At 33.6% G+C, this 17937-nt stretch overlaps 1 protein-coding gene and 1 long non-coding RNA gene across 4 annotated transcripts; both read left to right on the plus strand.

The window, feature by feature from the left end:
- Positions 1-405: 405 nt before the first annotated feature.
- LOC122593498 (DExH-box ATP-dependent RNA helicase DExH8) lies at positions 406-10768 on the plus strand. Its single transcript, XM_043765918.1, has 14 exons — positions 406-631; positions 3325-3502; positions 3949-4122; positions 4247-4394; positions 4591-4905; positions 6085-6231; positions 6303-6483; positions 6633-6913; positions 7253-7375; positions 7466-7610; positions 8021-8289; positions 8371-8553; positions 9144-9668; positions 10404-10768. The coding sequence occupies exons 1-14, from the start codon at positions 454-456 to the stop codon at positions 10617-10619; spliced, it is 3063 nt and encodes a 1020-aa protein (XP_043621853.1). The 5' UTR covers positions 406-453; the 3' UTR covers positions 10620-10768.
- A 3814-nt stretch (positions 10769-14582) lies between these two features.
- Positions 14583-16551, plus strand: LOC122594466. 3 transcript variants are annotated; one of them, XR_006323008.1, is made up of 4 exons: positions 14583-14770; positions 15753-15832; positions 15918-16178; positions 16399-16551. It is a non-coding gene; the product is annotated as an uncharacterized LOC122594466 (long non-coding RNA). The 3 variants fall into 3 exon arrangements; XR_006323009.1 differs by having other exon boundaries at positions 15753-15774; XR_006323007.1 differs by lacking the exon at positions 15753-15832.
- Positions 16552-17937: the final 1386 nt, after the last annotated feature.

The raw sequence follows: 17937 nt of genomic DNA on the forward strand, positions 1-17937 counted from the left end.
GTTATCAAGGGCATCATTATGGCAAGCTGCTGGTTCATGTGGAAGACAAGATGCGAGATCAAGTTCGCCAATGGAAGTGGAAACGAGAAGACAATCATGCACAACATCAAGTCTATAGGGTTTTGTGGTTTTGTAATAGATCTAAAAACAATAAGTTGACTTGGAATGATTGATGCTATTTCAAAATTATGTAAATACTTGTACATATATACTGCCATTCGCCGGGGTGAGTTATCAAAAAAATTTCATTTAAAAAAAAAAATTAAAAAATCATACCATCCGGAAATTTAGACCGGGCCCACCTATAGACACCACCCCTCACTCTTTAGTAGGCCCCACACTCAACCTACCTCCTACAAACACACACTCGGATATTTTCTTCCCCATTTCAAACAGCCTCAATAATCGTGACATCCCTCTCTCCGAGGGTTTGTTTCTATTTCTACAGTAGCGATGGCCGTACCGTCCACTTCCTCACCTCCGCCGTCACCCTCTCCGTCACAGTCGCCGTCTTCGTCACAGTCGCCATCGGAGAATTTTAGTCACCTTCCAATCATGTCTCTCCGGAACAAAATTGTGGAGAAGATTATGGAGAATCGCGTTACTTTGATTGTTGGTGAAACTGGCTGCGGTATCATTTCTATATCTAGATCATATTATATATATTTTTTGGGTTTTTTATTTAATTTTACTTTTTTTAGAAGTTTTGCTGAAATTTAGTAGCTGTTATTTCTCTAAATTTGTGTTACTTTCTAGTGAAATTTTGTTTTATAGAATGTCTACTTATATGAAGGTTAACAATGTATCTGTAAGTCGAATTTCTTAGAGTTACATTTATAACAAGTTTCACAGATATTTATGTGTATATAGGGAAAAGTTATTTTAGGGACTCCTTATTTTAGGAGCCATTGTTTTTTGTAATTTACATACCACAATGATCATCTCCGACCACCACCATCATCATCTCCGACCACCACTATGATTTTCCGGCGACGGGCCGCCAGAAAATAATGTGTAAGTTAACTTAGACATGTGTAAGTAACTTACACATGTGTAACATGATTTTTCGGCGGGCCCGTCACCAGAAAGTCTTAAGTGTTTTTACAAAAAAGTCTTGTATATCGTAGTAGATGATGATGGTGGTGTGTAAGTTACAAAAAAACACGAGTCCCTAATGGTCCCAAAAATAAGGAGTCCCTAAAATAATCCACCCCTATATATATATATATATATATATATGTATTACATAACTGTTTGAATTGTGTGAACAACAAAACTACACGTTAACTCACTTTTGAACACATGTAAGAATATGCCGATATTCGATTGGGAAGAAAAAGAAAGTGAAAATCTGTTGGAAATATAGATTTTTTGATGTATTCATGTGTAAATGGTTCTGACTGCTAACAACTTCATGTGTGAAGGAATCAAATAATATGTATTTGAAGCAGTTTTGAATTATTATTTTTGTCTTTGGTTGTTGGTTGAATGTGCACATAATATGCAATTATATGGTTTTCAAATATTTTTTGATTCTTATTTGAACCTGCATACATAAACACCGTGCATGATAGTAATTGGAGAACGGCGTTTCAGTAGTCAGTGTTTTTGTGCTGCTTGTGTTGTTATTTATTGAATTGGCTTTTGTGGCGTGGTATTGGTCTTTTTAGTTTGGTGTGATTAGGCATAAATTTATATAGATCAGTTTGCATATATAGAAAGTACTTAAAGAGACAAGTTAACCGTTTGGGTTCGTTTGGCCATGTATATTAATTTAGGGTTGTTCTTATGTACTTATAACAATGAGCGTGTAGTGCATTTGGATGCATTAGTTGGTACTTTAACTTGATTCTGTTCATCACTTGTCAATAGATCTAAAAACCTCGAAGTCGCACTGGGCTGATCTTTTTAGTATGTTTTATAAATAAATTATTTATATATGCTTGAACTAGCAGATGAAAAGTGCACTAAGATAACATGCAGAAGAGCTAAAGGTTTAGGGTTTTCGAAATGGCTGATTACAAGGGATATTAAGCTTGTAATTAGTAGAAGTGAAAATATTATTTGTCAATGAAAGGCTTCTCATAATGTTTCTCTCTATTTTGTCTGAATTGTTAACTTGGCTGAAACCTCTTTTTTATTTAAAAAGAAAGAGTATTATGGTGCTTGAATTCAGAAAGGATGTGGCAAGAATTTAATTTCTAGGATGGAATATAGAGTCATAAGCTTATAAAAAATAGCATGTATAACTAATGTATTGCTTTGAGAATTAGGATGACCAGGTGCCAATGTGCAACTAAGGAAAGTTTACTTGGATGTGACTTTCTACTATGTTAATTATATGTTATACGAGTATATCTTTTAATTTAAAGTGTTTTTTCAAAAATTCAATTTCTAGGTCCTAAATAGCAAAACTCGAACCTAAGCGAAAGAAGCAAAAGTAGAAGAAGATGCAGATTAAGCAATTACCTTACTGCCTGCTATTATGCTCCTGCATGTTCTTTGCTCTTTCTTTACGTTATCTAGTTATCTTACAGATCATGAAGAGCAAATTTTCATGACCACTGATTATCAAGAGAAAAGGTTGCATACAGCCATTTGAGATGCGGTTTGGTTTTAGATCAACAGTTTGGGTCATTATTATCTTTTTTCTTGGAATAAAGCTTATACATAGCTCATATTAAGTGATTAAGTTGTGTCTTCTTTATTGGATATAAGGCAGCTAGTTTTCGGAACTGTTTCAAAGCATCAATTCCTTAAAGAAGGACAGAAGCTTGTCTCAGGGTTGATACTATTAGAAGATTCTCTAATACTGATATTAATTGCAACTGGATTTTACCATTACAATAGTTCTAATGTGAAACACTTTCGCTTTGCTTCACTAGGAAGGCACATAGTATTTGGCTATCTGCTATTCCTAATCTATCATTATTAGGTAATGTGGTCTATATGTCTAACTGTTTATTTGTCCAGCTATTGCGAAACATATTATTTTCTATATAATGATCCTTGTGTTTCGAAGTTCTTAGTGTTATTGAACTCATTAAGTATATAAATACTCAAAAGGTAATTACAAGCAAAAGGGAAAAACATTCATTTTATTACTAAAAAGTGCACAGGTTTCCCTCGGAAATGTAGTTCCTTGTGATACTATGATCTGTTTATGCTGATACAGTGATCTAGTACCCTAAGAATGTAGGTTTTTTGATGGTGACATTTATGATATTAACTATAAGGTTTTTGATTAAATTGTATGTTTTTATCTCCACCACAAGAGCTTACTGATACATTTATACTTATCACATGCCTTTTTTGATGATCTAGGGAAGAGTTCACAAATTCCTCAATTTTTGATCGAAGCAAATATTGAGCCAATAGTTTGTACACAACCTAGAAGATTTGCTGTGGTGGCAGTTGCTAAAATGGTGGCAAAAGCTCGAAACTGTATAACTGGGGGAGAAGTTGGGTATCACATTGGCCACTCCAGAGTTATGTCTGCCAGGTACTTAGATTATTATATCACTAATTGGTCCACCATTAGGTGTTTAATGTGTTATGTTATATCTATCATTTATGGGAGCGCAGGACCATGTTCATTTAATTAACGTCAAGTACTCGGTTTGGGGAATAAAGCTTCATTCTCAGTCTTGTTAATTTTTTTCGCATCATAAGAACTTTTATCATTTAATTGGTCATTTTGAATAGATTCGCAAAGTTAATAGCAGTGGTGTGTAAATTTCTAGTCAACGTTGGGTTATTATTTGCTTCCAGAAAATAGACAGGAAAACTTGTTGACCCAGGCTGACCACACCTTTCCTTGTGTAGGTGGTTAAGGAAGTTCCCTTTTTTCATGCCAGTTGTCTAATCATGTGACATTAATAGTTTCGAACCAATGGTTTTCCGTCAGTAGTTTGGTGCCAATTGCTTTTGCATATTCTAATATTGCAGCTCTAAGATTGTATTCAAAACTGCTGGAGTTTTGTTGGAGGAAATGCGAGAAAAAGGAATGAATGCTCTAAAGTATAAAGTTATTATTCTTGACGAAGTGCATGAACGATCTGTCGAGTCAGATCTTGTCCTTGTATGTGTGAAGCAGTTTATGATAAAAAATAGCGGGTTAAGGTTAGCAAGTTCTTTCTTTCATATTGCCAGATACTTATACATGTGCATACATTTCCATGTGTTCTTTCTACACAGCCACACTCACATGTTTCTATAGGTGCTAATACACCGTTGCATTTTCCAGGGTGGTATTGATGTCTGCTACTGCTGACATTACAAGATATAAAGAATACTTTAGAGATCTTGGTCGAGGTGAAAGAGTTGAAGTTCTAGGAATTCCTAGCTCTAGCCAGCATACCTTGTACCAGCGAAGGGTCTCTTATCTTGACCAGGTAGTTATGTTACTTTAATTTTGTGCTAATGTTGCTCACTTTATGCTATTATCAGTTGTAAAGAAAAACCCCTTATTTCCATGTGCATTTTTAAAGGTTATATTGAGCAATTGTGCCCCTTATTGACTGTTATAGTCACTGTTGTTAATTATGGGCCTATTATGTGATGTCATCTTATTGGTTGTGTATAAAACAGGTGGTTGAACTTCTTGAGTTGAGTTCAGAATCCGCATCTTTGAAATATTGCTCTGGATCAAACCCATCTGAAGCTGAAGCAACTATGACTGAGCAAGTTCACAAGCTTATACACAATCTAATATTACACATTCATAAAAACGAACCGGACATGGAGAAGAGCATTTTGGTATTCCTTCCTACGTATTATGCTTTGGAGCAACAATGGACTGCTCTTAGTCGTTTTAGTAGTGCTTTTAAAGTTCACATCCTACATAGTAGCATTGACACAGAGCAAGCTCTTAATGCAATGAGAATCTGGAAGTCTCATAGGAAGGTTGGCTTCTCTGTTCATATTTAGGTATTAGAAGATTGTTAGGGCATCTACAATGGTAAGGTTTCATAAAGCTAACAATCTTACCAATGTAGTTCCCACATTAGATTTCATGTCACTACCTCTATATAAACTTATCTTCACCATCTATAAACCTCTCAAAAGTTTATAAATCTGTTATCTGTTTCAAGGAAGACATGAACAAATTGTTGAAACTCATCTAATTTATACCTCTTCATAATCTTGGACCTTTCTGTGCCACATAAGTTTGAAATAGATGTTCCCCAAGTAAACAGAACTGGTTGGGTTGACCTAAAACAATTTGTGTCTAAGTTTGCATAATGAAGGTTAGCTTCTCTATTATGTATTAGAAGATTGATTCTTATTATAGTTGCCATAATGGCCTGGCCTGGCCGGGTTTGGTAACACATTAAATTGGTTGGGTCAAATAACTGGAGTTACACTTTCTGCCCAAGCTTCTTATGAAACAATCAGTATGTCAAACATGATTAGAAACTATATTATTTCGGGATGAACGCCTGAAATGCCAACCTACTTTTTTTTCCATATATAGTTGCACAATGAACTTTATTGACGTAGTTGCCCAACGAACTTCTAAAATTTGTTCACATATGCACATCATACTTTGTTATTACCATAAAACTCTCAGTTATTGCTTAAAATGGTCATGAACTATCAAATTTTGTTCACCTATGATCCTCAAACTTTGAATTTTTTAATAATCATATCTGTACACAATATGAGAGTATAATGATCATACATGAACAATTGTGAAAGTTTGAGGGTAATAAAAAGTTCGCCGGGCAACTAGGGCAATAAAAAATTCGCGGTTGAACTGTGTACAAAATGGAAAGTACGTTGGTATTTTAGGCTTTTATCCCTATTATTTCATTAAAAATCAAATGTACTTCAATCAAGGATTTGGGAGGTTTATGCATAAAAAATGTTATTTGGCCGACTTTTGATCTGTTCCCTTTTAGCTATTTCTTTATAATGCCGCTTTGACTAGTTAGAGAGAAAACATAATCAGGGTGACTCTTCAAGTCATTTTTGTTGAAATAGCCACCTCAAATTGTTACATGTTCTGTTTCTGACAATAATAGGCTCGGGAAACAAGGTCTCATCAAACTTTACTTTTCTGACGTATTCTTCTTGGCGCAGGTTATATTGGCAACAAACATTGCAGAATCCTCTGTAACAATACCAAAAGTTGCCTACGTGATTGATTCATGCAGATCTCTGCAAGTTTACTGGGATGCAACTAGAAAGACCGAGTCTTCAGAGATTGTTTGGGTATCTGAATCTCAGGTAAATTTTTTAGATTTTTCACTTTTTCTACTGGCTATGCGAAATCTAATGGCTCATGTTGCATGCTATAGGCTGAGCAACGCCGGGGAAGAACAGGCCGCACTTGTGATGGGGAAGTATATCGACTTGTCACCGAATCATTTTTTGGCCAACTTGAGAAATATGAGACTCCATCAGTATTGAAGTTATCATTGAGGCAACAGGTGCTTCTTACAACTTGTGCTGAATCAAGGGCCATTAACGATCCAAAGGGTAATTTGCTCTTTATGCTATTTTAAGTATGGCTGAATAATTTTGCATGTATCTTTTACCTTCTTCCTCTGTTTATCATTATTATATCTTACCATACTTGTGTGTTGTATATTGTTTATATCTGAACTAACTTTAAGGGTTGTATTCAGTGTTGCTACAAAAGGTTATGGATCCACCAAGTTCTGAAGTTGTTGATGATGCACTAGAACTACTGGTCCATATTCATGCTTTGGAAAAAACATCTTCTAGAGGCCGTTATGAGCCAACTTTTTATGGACGATTGCTTTCCAGCTTTTCTCTGTCTTTCGATGCTTCCATGCTTATTTTGAAGTTTGGAGAAGCCGGGATGCTACGTGAAGGCATTATAATGGGTATCTTGATGGATACACAGCCCTTACCAATCATTCGTCCCTTTGGAGAAGACGCACTGGTATCGATATTGAATCTTATTAACATTATGAGTTCATGATTCATCAATAGGTGGAAAAGTAGGCAGGTTGAGTCGCTCAAAAGGGTTTCAGGTTACTGGGTAATTTTTCTGGCATGGGTCCATACAGGCGAGGACAGGATGGGAAGTCCTGAAAAGGCTTTTATCTATTTAAAATTTTTTATGATAAATAATGGAATGTGGTAGTTAGGGTTAATAAACAATGATATAATATTAATCTGATTCTTTCGCTAATAACAATTTAGGAGGTTAAAAGCAATAAGCATTAAAATTGGCTTTTGATCTGCCAGATTATTTATGTTTTTTAACCTGTATGTACAGTTTTCTAAGTTCACTGATGACTACTATAATCAAGATGGTAAGCTCACTGGTTTGATGGGTAGGAAAGAAGTGATATTCATGGCAAACTTTTGTGCCTTTCAATTCTGGCAACGTACTTTCCAGGTAGATAGTGATAAAATGATTTGTCCTTTACTTCTATCATATATTAAATCTTTTCAATGGTTAAATGACATGTATTTTACCATCATGAAGGATAATCGCCGTCTTGAGCGGTTGAAACACCTTTTGAAGTTTGATGAGACAAAAGGTGCCGAATTACTGTCATTGAAGATTGAAGAAGAGTGGTGCTTGTTCCACAATCTTGTGCAGTCATCACTCCAGCATATTACTAATATATGTATGATTTTTGAGATGCCATGTTAAAGCTTTTTGCATAAAGGGGGTAAGGTGGATGGGGGGATGGGCAACTGGTCAAAAAAGGTCAGTTTAGTACGGGCCGATGCAATGAGGGTTGACCTGGAAACACATTTTACTTTGCATTTCCTTTTTAATCTTTTAAGAACAGCCAATGCATTTAGTATATATCGTGAGTAAAATGATTTATATGGCATTAAGGCTGCGTGCTAAAGGTACATTTTTGGCATTTTAAATCTTTTTGGCCCATTCGGGGAACTTCTGTTTTTAGCTTTCTTGTTTTACTTGACTTGGTTTGAGATTTGAAGTAACCCATTCATTAGTATCTGGACGAAAATGCCACCTCTACTTCGTGCAAACTAATGTTAATTTAAATTACTTTCATGCCTTCAGATGAGAGTGTTCTTAGTTCCGTGCATAGATATCGCCCTGCGTTTCTACCAACCTCTGAAGGTCTACCAGCTTGCTATGAGCCCTATGAATTTCAGCATACATGTCTTCTTGCAGTTGAGCAGAACAAAGACTCTGATACTCCTGGCATTGACGATGACCCCAGCAATTCTATTCATGAAACAAAAAGATGTGTATCTTTGCCTTTTGTGGATGCAAATGCATTTAGGAAGAATGAGGTGGCTTTAAGCTTGGCTAATTCGATTAAAGAGGTATTCAAATTTTTTGCTTTATCTGTCTTTGAGGTATTGGCTATTAGCATTAAATATCATCCCACTTATCATGTCAAGCAGATAAGGATTCGTTATCTGGAAGATATATCTGGCAACCAGCTGATTTCCAACTCTTACAGCAGTGTAGAGGCTTCTATATGTAGATTTTTTGTCAGTGGGACATGCAACAAGGGAAACCAATGTTTATTTTCTCATTCCTTAGAAGCTAAAAGACCTGTTTGTAAATTCTTCTTATCGTTACAGGTATGCATGGCTTCCTAAATGTAACCTATTTAATGTCCACATTAATAACAATAAAACTTATTTGCTTTGTTCTTTTCTTTTTCATGATAGAAGCACCAGCTGAAAACAAACACCTGCCGTTAGATTTGTTAAAGTGGCAGGCTGGGTGAGTTGGGTTATGGGTTAAAACGGGTAATTTTTCACATGAGTCAAAACTCAAAACTGATAGAGTTATCTTGCTCTGTTCGTATTTTGGCCGGCTATTGTATTCTATAAATGTATATTTGTCAAATAGTACTTGGGTTTCTCATAAATTACATTCTGGGTGACTTTCAATCTGTTTGACCCATTTCTTTTTTAGCTAAATATCTCAACTATACCAATTTGACCCATTGGCGTTAATATATGGCAATACACTCTTAATAAGTGATTTTTTTGTAGAAACATCCACAATTGAAGTGTTTTGTATGATATCAAATCAGAGCTTAATGTTTTGATGCGTGGCATTACTTTGTTTATATGATAAGTTGTGCCATTGAAGTTGAATAACCAAAATGTCATCCATATTTTTGTCAAATGAGCCTTTATATCAACTTTCGTTATATCTACAGGGTTGTAGAAATGGAAACTCGTGCTTTTTCTCTCATAATTCAGACCAGCTCTCCTTGCGAAATAATGAAGAAGAATTATGTGTGGCAGAAGATGCATCTGCTGATGCTTCTCTCCTGTTGAGGTTATTTCCTGCTCCAGATGATGGATGCATTCTTATATTTGACGACCATGATATTCAATTCTCTACAAGTTTTGCTCAATTTTACAAGCCTTCATCTATAGTCTGCACAACCCCTTCAGTTAAGGCTTCAAATGGCTATATCCAAGATTTAAGAATAATTAGGGGACTCTCCCATCCACATGGAACTATCATTTCCAAAGCTGCGAATAACAAAATCCCATGGCAAACAGTCAAGGATGTTATATGGGTTCCTAAGTTCAGCAATGATGTCGAGGACTGGGAAGAACAGAAAGGGCTCATTAAAATGTTCTTTGACTATCTTGCTATCCGTATTTTGGGTGATTCTTTATATGAGGTCCAAGTTATCCTTGTGATGAACAACCTCCGATTCGCTCAACTGCAGGTACGAATAAATCTTACTCAAATTTGAAAACAAGTATGTTCTAACAGCACTAATTATAATAGTAGTAATAATAAATAAATAATAAATTTATTTAAGATTTCAAACATCTTTTAGAGGTGGCAAGAGGGGAAGTCCTAGCAGAACAAAAGGGTTTTTGGTATGGCCCAGAACTGTTTAACATGAAACACTTTGGTTCAATTTCTTTATAAATAATTAGTATGTCGGATGTGATTACAACAAATTAAATTTGTAAGATTTTCAAAGTTATTGCAATGACTTTAGAGGTTTATGCATTAACAGTACACATGCTTAAAAAAAACACATTGAGAGACTTTTGACCCATTATTCTAAGCTTTTTTGCATCTCTCTCTCAAGTCTCACCTCACACACACACACACACACCACGCACACACAAACACACACACACACATATATAATTTTTTCTGATTAGAGTAGAGCATAACCCGAATCGTCCATTTCATAAGTTGGTCCAACTCCAAATTGCTCAATCATTGGCTCCTGGGTGTCTTACACTCTTGAAGAATGGTCATGGTGAATAAAGGCCTTGTTCACTTCTCTCTAGAAGTTTAAAAAACTATGATTTAGTGCATCAATCAACCACCTCTACATCGTTTGTTATGACCTATCTTTAACATACATTCAAAATTGTTATGAATTTGAAAATATCTGCTTGAACAAGAATTCAGAAATACACCTCATATATATACATTGCAGGTTGAAAATATTGCGCGAGAGAGTTTCTTTTACCTTAGAGAATCATTTGCATTTGATGAGTACAGCTTTGGGATGTTGTCTGATGGGGTCGCTAGTAAAAAGCCCATGGTGGTCTCAAGCGCAATTGTGTTTGCATTCAACTTGCATCCTCCTACTGATATTCAGTTTGGTGACTATACCTCAGTTCTTCATGAGCAGCTACATAACATAAGTTAGTATGTGCTAAGGGTAGTTTTTGATTGTAGGTTAACTTGTAATGGTGCTTTTGTGGCTTGGATTAGTAATGTGATTTTAACTCATCGCTTCTAGGTGATTTTTGCCAGTGGAAACTTTAATCATCTTTGATGATGGAACTTATATGTGAATAGTTCTTTTGGGCGGCTCGCAATCTTGTTTTTGGACTTGAAAGGATGATTGATACGTTATCAAAAGAAATTAAAATGCCGTTTAAGATGTTCGTCAAAACATCTTTAAAGTATGTGGGAGAAAATGGCCATGTTTATTTACAGGTTACACTTTTAGTATGTGTGTATATCAGTATATATATATTGTCAAGTATGCATTTTAATTATATTATGTGTTGTTACATAGAAGGTTTGATATAGTCAAGTTGACTAAAAGTTGTTACTGGTCTTTTAGAAGAAAGTGCATTACTGGAACATTCATGTTTGCTCCAGTACGCATACAATCAAATGTTTTATCTTCCCTTTGTCTTTAGTATGTAGCTTTTCAAAAATATATATTTGGTGAATAATGTATTTACATCAATAAAAGGAAGCTTTTGCAAGATGCCGAGTTGCATATGTGATGGCCTAATAAGCCACAAAGACCATGAGAAACTAGACTTTTTATTATAATGGCAAGATGCTGAATAAATATAAGAGATGCATCATACGTGTTTGAGTTGGATGCTACTTTATTTGTAGAAATAGAACTGAGGAGGTCTTTCGTGATTAAGAAATGGGTATACCGTATACGGATGCTCTTCTATAATCTATTATAATATAAAGTTGAAGGCCTGATCGTTTTTTGGCACTTCATTTATTAGGATACTAAATGAGGTTAGTTAAGTACTTAATTATATATATGAAGGAGTATTAAGGATTAATAATCTATAATTTAACCATTTTGATATTAGTAATTTGGTATTAGTATGACAATAATAGTACAAGTAAATGATTTAAGTCATTAACTATAACCTTTTGATATCCCTTATAATTCATCAGCCCAACCTAAAAGATTCCAATCGGTTTTATAAAAATAAACCCAGCCTCCACCCTTTCACTTACGTAATTGAAAAATACAAACAAATAATTATTATAATGTTGATGCCCCTCATACTAACCCATTCAATTTCCCACCATTATTACTCAAAAATTTCTTCCAAAAATTATCATACCAGTTCTTTCAATCCATCTCTATAAGGTGAAGAACAAATACGGTTTATGACCATTACTTTTTTGTTATGACCATTTTTTTGATTTATTATAAATTGAAAAATTAATGAAAATTTTGGATTGAAACTCCTCTGTTTCTATTCCATCTCTTCTTTTTTAATTTAGGTACTTAAAAATTTGTGAGTTTTTTTTCTTTTTAATGCTTTTGTTGTGCCATATTATAAGGTTACACTTTAAGAGTTCGATGAAATGCCTAGAAGAGTGGTTTATGAATTCTTGGTATTATGTTAGTCATATTCTTTGATAATGATTTATATGCATTTGTATATTTGTTTGTCTTTAATCGATATTCTTATTTCAGAGTATAGAGAGTGTTTGAGGATATAAAAGCATTAACTTCAATTCAAGATGATAGGTATTTAGAAACTATCATCCACTCCTCTATATATCTCTCTTTTCACGTTATCCTTTTCATTACAAAACAAATTGGCTCGAGGAATATTATTGTCTTCAGTTATCGTTTAATTAGTTATAACTCTAATTTATTTATCTTATCGTGCAATAGGTTTCAACTCCAATCGAAGCTTTTGTTTCCCATTGAGAGGGATAAATAATTTAAAGGAAGAAAATGATCAACACGTGTTGGATATATATCATTGGTTGACTTCTAATGAAAATAATAATCAACACGTTTTTAATATCCATGTTTTCCTTTTTCAAATAAAGTATAGGTTAGAGGTGGTAAATTAGGAAATTTTTTGGTTGAGTTTGGTCAATGGGTTGAAATGGGTTCATTTATATTTATTTTTTTGATATTTAGTCTAGAGGTTGTAAAATGGGCAAATTGGTTCTATAGGTCAATGGATTTAAACGGTTGCATTATTACTTATGTTTTGGTTTGAGGATGTAAAGTGTGTGAGTCGGGTCGGGTGGGCAACAAGTTGAATGTGTTTATATTGCTAACTGTTTAGGTTAGAGGCTGTAAAATGGGAGAGTTTGGGTCGTGTTGGGTAACGGGTAAAAATGAGCCTGGACTGAGACACTACATAAGAAAATGCCCTTTTTTGTATTGTTCTTATAAGGGATACTGTAATTTAGTTGTGTGTTAGGATTGAATATAATTGTATTTTATGATTTGATGATAATATTGACAAGTTTTCCAAGTTGGGATGCATTGACGATACTGGAAATCATAAGCGAATAAATCCACTGCTGTGATCATATTGGCACCAATAGTTTTAACAGTTCCAAGACAGCCCCTTTCTTTGACTACCTGGTAATTGTAGTTTGATTTTAAACCATTTAGAATGCGGTGGACTGAGTAAATATACCGTTCCAAGACAGCCCCTTCCAAGTTTTATATTTGTATTTATAAGATGAAACCACGTTCGTTAATATAGCGTTTGATAAAAATATAAAATTCAATCCGTGCATCGCACGGGTCTTCACTCTAGTTTCTTATAAAGAGAATTAGATTCAAGACAATATCTCTAAATTATCCCTAACCCTAAAATAAGTAATTAACACACATTCAATTCGCCTAAAGTTAATGACATTTAGATTCAGAAAGACAATGAGGGTGGATCGAGCAGTTTCTGTTTGGAACTTACCTAAGGCGCTTCTAGTGTAGCCTTTGGGATTAGTCTGGTCTGTATTTGTTTTAGAGGATATATAGGTTCATGGGGCGAGGTAGTAGGTTACCTACTTACCTCTGTCAATTTTCATTTGGCGGCAATCATCTAATTTTTTATTCGGTTGTTTGCTTTGGCCATGTACGATAACTAGTTGATATGGTATTCAGCCATATCACCAGTATTTTTTGTGATGTTAATATATACTCACCCGGGTAAAACTGCCATTTACTATAAAAAAAACACATTCAATTCATACTACTTTTTTGTCTCCCTTTTTTTCATACTATCACTTTCGAGTGTCCACCATCATCGACACCCCAACCATCACCTTCTATATTCATCACCACCACATTTAACCATCGCTTTTTAAATGGTATTGCTGTAACGAGCGGGCACCCATCTTGTTCAAAATGAAAGGTATGAATGAATTTCTAGAATGAATAAGAAAAGGAAATATAATATGAGAGGCTGAAAGCTAAACAAAGTGGAGCATAAATCATAAAATTGGTGTCTTGGAGCTTTTAATTAAGGATTGTAAAATAGAAAAGAGAAGCACAAGTCTGTGTGGAGTTTCGACGGTCAAATTGAAAATTATGATGTAAAACCGCGAATAATTAGGCCAAGTAAAATTATCCGTAGATATATCGGCTCTCTTGGCGTGAGAAATTAGATTAGATGGCCTAGAGATATATCTACAACAAATTTTGGTTATCAACAACAATGCATGTTTTTTGTACAGTTATACACTGTGCAGTAAAATATGTAATTTTGTTGTACATGGCTAAAATGGTCGTAGATATATCACTTCCCTATCATAATTGCTCGTATTATATACCTACCTCTCTTAAGGATATTGTGAAATGAACTTTTCTACGTTATTTTAATAGTAACAATAATATAGTTATCGCCTTTCACAAACAATGAAAAATAAAATAATGGTTCTTAATGCTAGAAATTTGTGTAATTAAATCTTTTTTAAAAATCTTTTTTTTTTCTAATAAAACAGGATCCCAAAAGAAAAACTCTTCATAATATGCCACGTGGCAGCTGATCCGTGTGTTTCCAAAGGGTGGGGCCCCACCAAAGTTTTTTTCACGTATGTCTTTCTCATTAATTTTTTTTCTTCTTTTTTTTGAACGATCTTTTTTTTTTCCTTATGAAAGTGAGATCAAACAATTACTTTTATAAAGATAGAATATATATTTTGCATCCTTCTACATCTGCTTCGATGTTGTACTTTCAATCGAAGGTGTATTTTCACATGGAACTGTGGCGATCAAAGGTCGAAGAAGGCTAACACTTGTCGGAAATTAAATTCGAGGTTATATGCGAATATGTACGTCTATATATCTATATCTATCTATATGATTTAGTTTTATAGATGAATTAGGTTTACGTTTGGTAACTTCATGGATTATAATTGTTTTTTTGATGGTGAAAAACCACTAATTTTTGGGTTGCTACAAAATTACTTACGGTTATGTTATAAAATTATCTCAAAAATTAAATTGTTCCATATACGTTTGCTGCTCACCATCAACTATAAATATGAGGTTCCTTGATTATTATTACTACTTTATTTTTATGTGTGTGATTTCAATCAAATACGAAGAAAAGAAAAACCCCTAATTGTTGGGATGTTATAAAATTACTTACGGTTATGCTATAATTTTTTGGGATATCTTCAAGTTATGAGCCGAATATTATGTGAATTTAGTTAGCCCATGTTGATATGATTTTTGCAATTAGGTTTTTTATAATTTTATTTTGTTTCGGTGGTTTTTGATTAAATCCAGTCATAAGCTACGAAATCTTTTACTTCACATTTATTTTTATATATCATTTTGAAAAGTTATACGACAATGTATGACTGGATTGTTAACATAATTCATTATTAGTATTATACTACAGTTTCCTATTTCTATTTGAATTAAGGAGTTTTTGAGATTTCAAATCTTAGGCTTCTTATTTTATTGAAATGTCAGTTCTGTCTTCGTCAAATTTTCACTAATGGTGGTTTACTATCCGATTGTGGTGAAGGATCGTTGATAATATTAAGACTATACATGAAACTACACGCTCATGTGCGATTCTTGGCAAAGCTTACCATTTACTAATGAATGGGTTGATTTGGGTTTTTATTTTGCAACTGGTTCAAATAAAAATTTAGCTACAAAGGGACGAGTCGATATGGGTTGAAGTTGTCTAACGTTATCAGAAATTGGTTTTGTTTTGTTTTTGTACCAATACGTAGCAATTCAGACGTTATTTCTTTTGTGATTTTGAATTCAAGTTTGAAATTGCTTTATATTATGCAGGAAATATAGTACAAGTCCCCTGGTATGATTTATGTCATTGCATGTTTATGTTCTTCGAGCCCCTTCTTTCATTCGTGGTGGTAAAAAGAAAACAAGTTTGTTTGGACATAAAGCCTTGAGTTGTTTTTTTTGCTCTCTGAATTTTCATTTATTTTTTGTTTCCAGTTGTGTATATATAGGTTCAAAAGTTGCTGGCCGTTGAAAACGATAAACTTGCAAAACTTGAAGAAGAAAGTGATGCTTGGATACAAGTTTGTTTTACTGCCACTCGTCTCACACTCTTGATTAATGGTGGCAAAGAGGACATGTTGGGTAATAGTCTGGTCAGACAAGGCTTAGGTTGAAAGTATGGCCCAAAACCTATCAAGCCGGGATCTTGACTGTCACCAGCTATTGTTGCAGCCATGTCCATCGCTTAGATAATAGGTACTTAGAACTTCACCCTAAATATTTTGTTTACCGATTTATACGGTTATGTGGTATTGTTATGACAAGCTGTAAAAGATTAGTAGATGTTGTACGACCTTGTGTGTGGTGTCCAGCATGTGGTATCAACGATGTCGTCCAGCTTTATTTATGTTATATATTGATTCTACTACTGTCGTTGCAGTCTTGCTGATTGGTTTCTGCTTCTCCTACTTTTCAGGGTCATATTTCATGGATGTTACCAATGTTTGAGCTTCTACTTTCATCACCGCATGCTGATAATTTGATACAAACACTTATAATCTATTTTATTTCTAAATCACATGTCTGCCGAGCAGACCTTAAATTTGAAATACATATAATTTAAGTGTAATCAAATATAAATTTTTTTATTTATATTTTTCTAATCATGCCCGGATAATCATCCGGGTTGATTAGCTAGTTTGTGTAATTAAACAAGAAAAAATCTGAATTTTGTTTGACAAGTTTTATGAACTATCAGTATTTTGATTTAACGATTTTCTCATGTCACATATATAAAAATAGGTTGTTTACTCGCGTGTTACGAGTTCATAACATAAAATTAACATTAAGAGCAACTTATAAATGTATAGAGTCATCAATTTATAAGATAAAAAAGTAATATATATTCTTCAAACAAATCCTTTTAATAATTCTTATAATGTCTTTCTTTCATGTCAAGTGGAATTTTTTAATTCTCTCTCTTAATTTCATATTACTTGTCACAATCATATTTTTAAAATGATTTTTTGAATAATATATTAAAAAGATTAATCATTTTTATTTATTTTTTGGCTAAAAAGATAAAATCCATATATGTAGAGTTGGTCATGTCTCCCTATAAATTTTTTTATGAAATCAGTAATAGTATACACCCTTTATATCGTTAATCTAACTATTTTATCATTTTATACCGATCAAATCTTGATAAAGTCATTTGGAGAGGAAACTTTTAAATTGCTATACCCATCAAAACACGAGAGAAAATATTTTAGGACACTACTAAGATTCGAACATGGGATGAATATATCAATTTCAAAGGGTATTTTAGTTTTTCTGACTTTAAAGAATATATTGTATATATGCATATGTATATATATGTGTGTGTTTTTCTCACTAATTATCATCTCGAGAATTATATATATGTAATTATGTGATTTTAATTGGGGATACAGGATACTTGCATACTCCCCTTTTCGTTTCAACATAACAGAAAATTTAGGAAGTATAAAGTGTAAGATTATATATCATTCTCTTGTGAAATAAAGTAAAACATAAAGTAGTTTTATATGACAAAGTATTCAACCTTTCGATGTGTGCATTTGAAAATATTTTTATATTTAGTTCTATAATTGTTATAAAATACAAACAACTCTTAGTGGTTGGATTCAAGAAAGTGATTGATTAGCTTAGAATATGATGGCTTGAATGTCTATTTTTGTGGAAATTCTCTCTATATTTGATGGATGTCATATAGATCAAAGTTGACTCATATTGCATGATAAAATTGGTGTAGCTTTGATTTTTAATGTGTTTGTAATCGTAGCTCCTTGTTAGTTCGAAAAAATTGAAGAAGAAGAAAATCGTTGAAAAAATATAGTGTTTCTAATAATAAAAATGTGATTTTTTTTTTTTAACATTTCATTTACTCTCAAACTTTCTTTGAATTATATATCCCATATAGGAGAGTGATTTTGTACAACAAAATTTAGCTATTTACAACAAATATACAAACTGT

The sequence above is a fragment of the Erigeron canadensis genome, chromosome 3 (genome assembly GCF_010389155.1).
Source record: "Erigeron canadensis isolate Cc75 chromosome 3, C_canadensis_v1, whole genome shotgun sequence".
NCBI lineage: Eukaryota > Viridiplantae > Streptophyta > Magnoliopsida > Asterales > Asteraceae > Erigeron > Erigeron canadensis.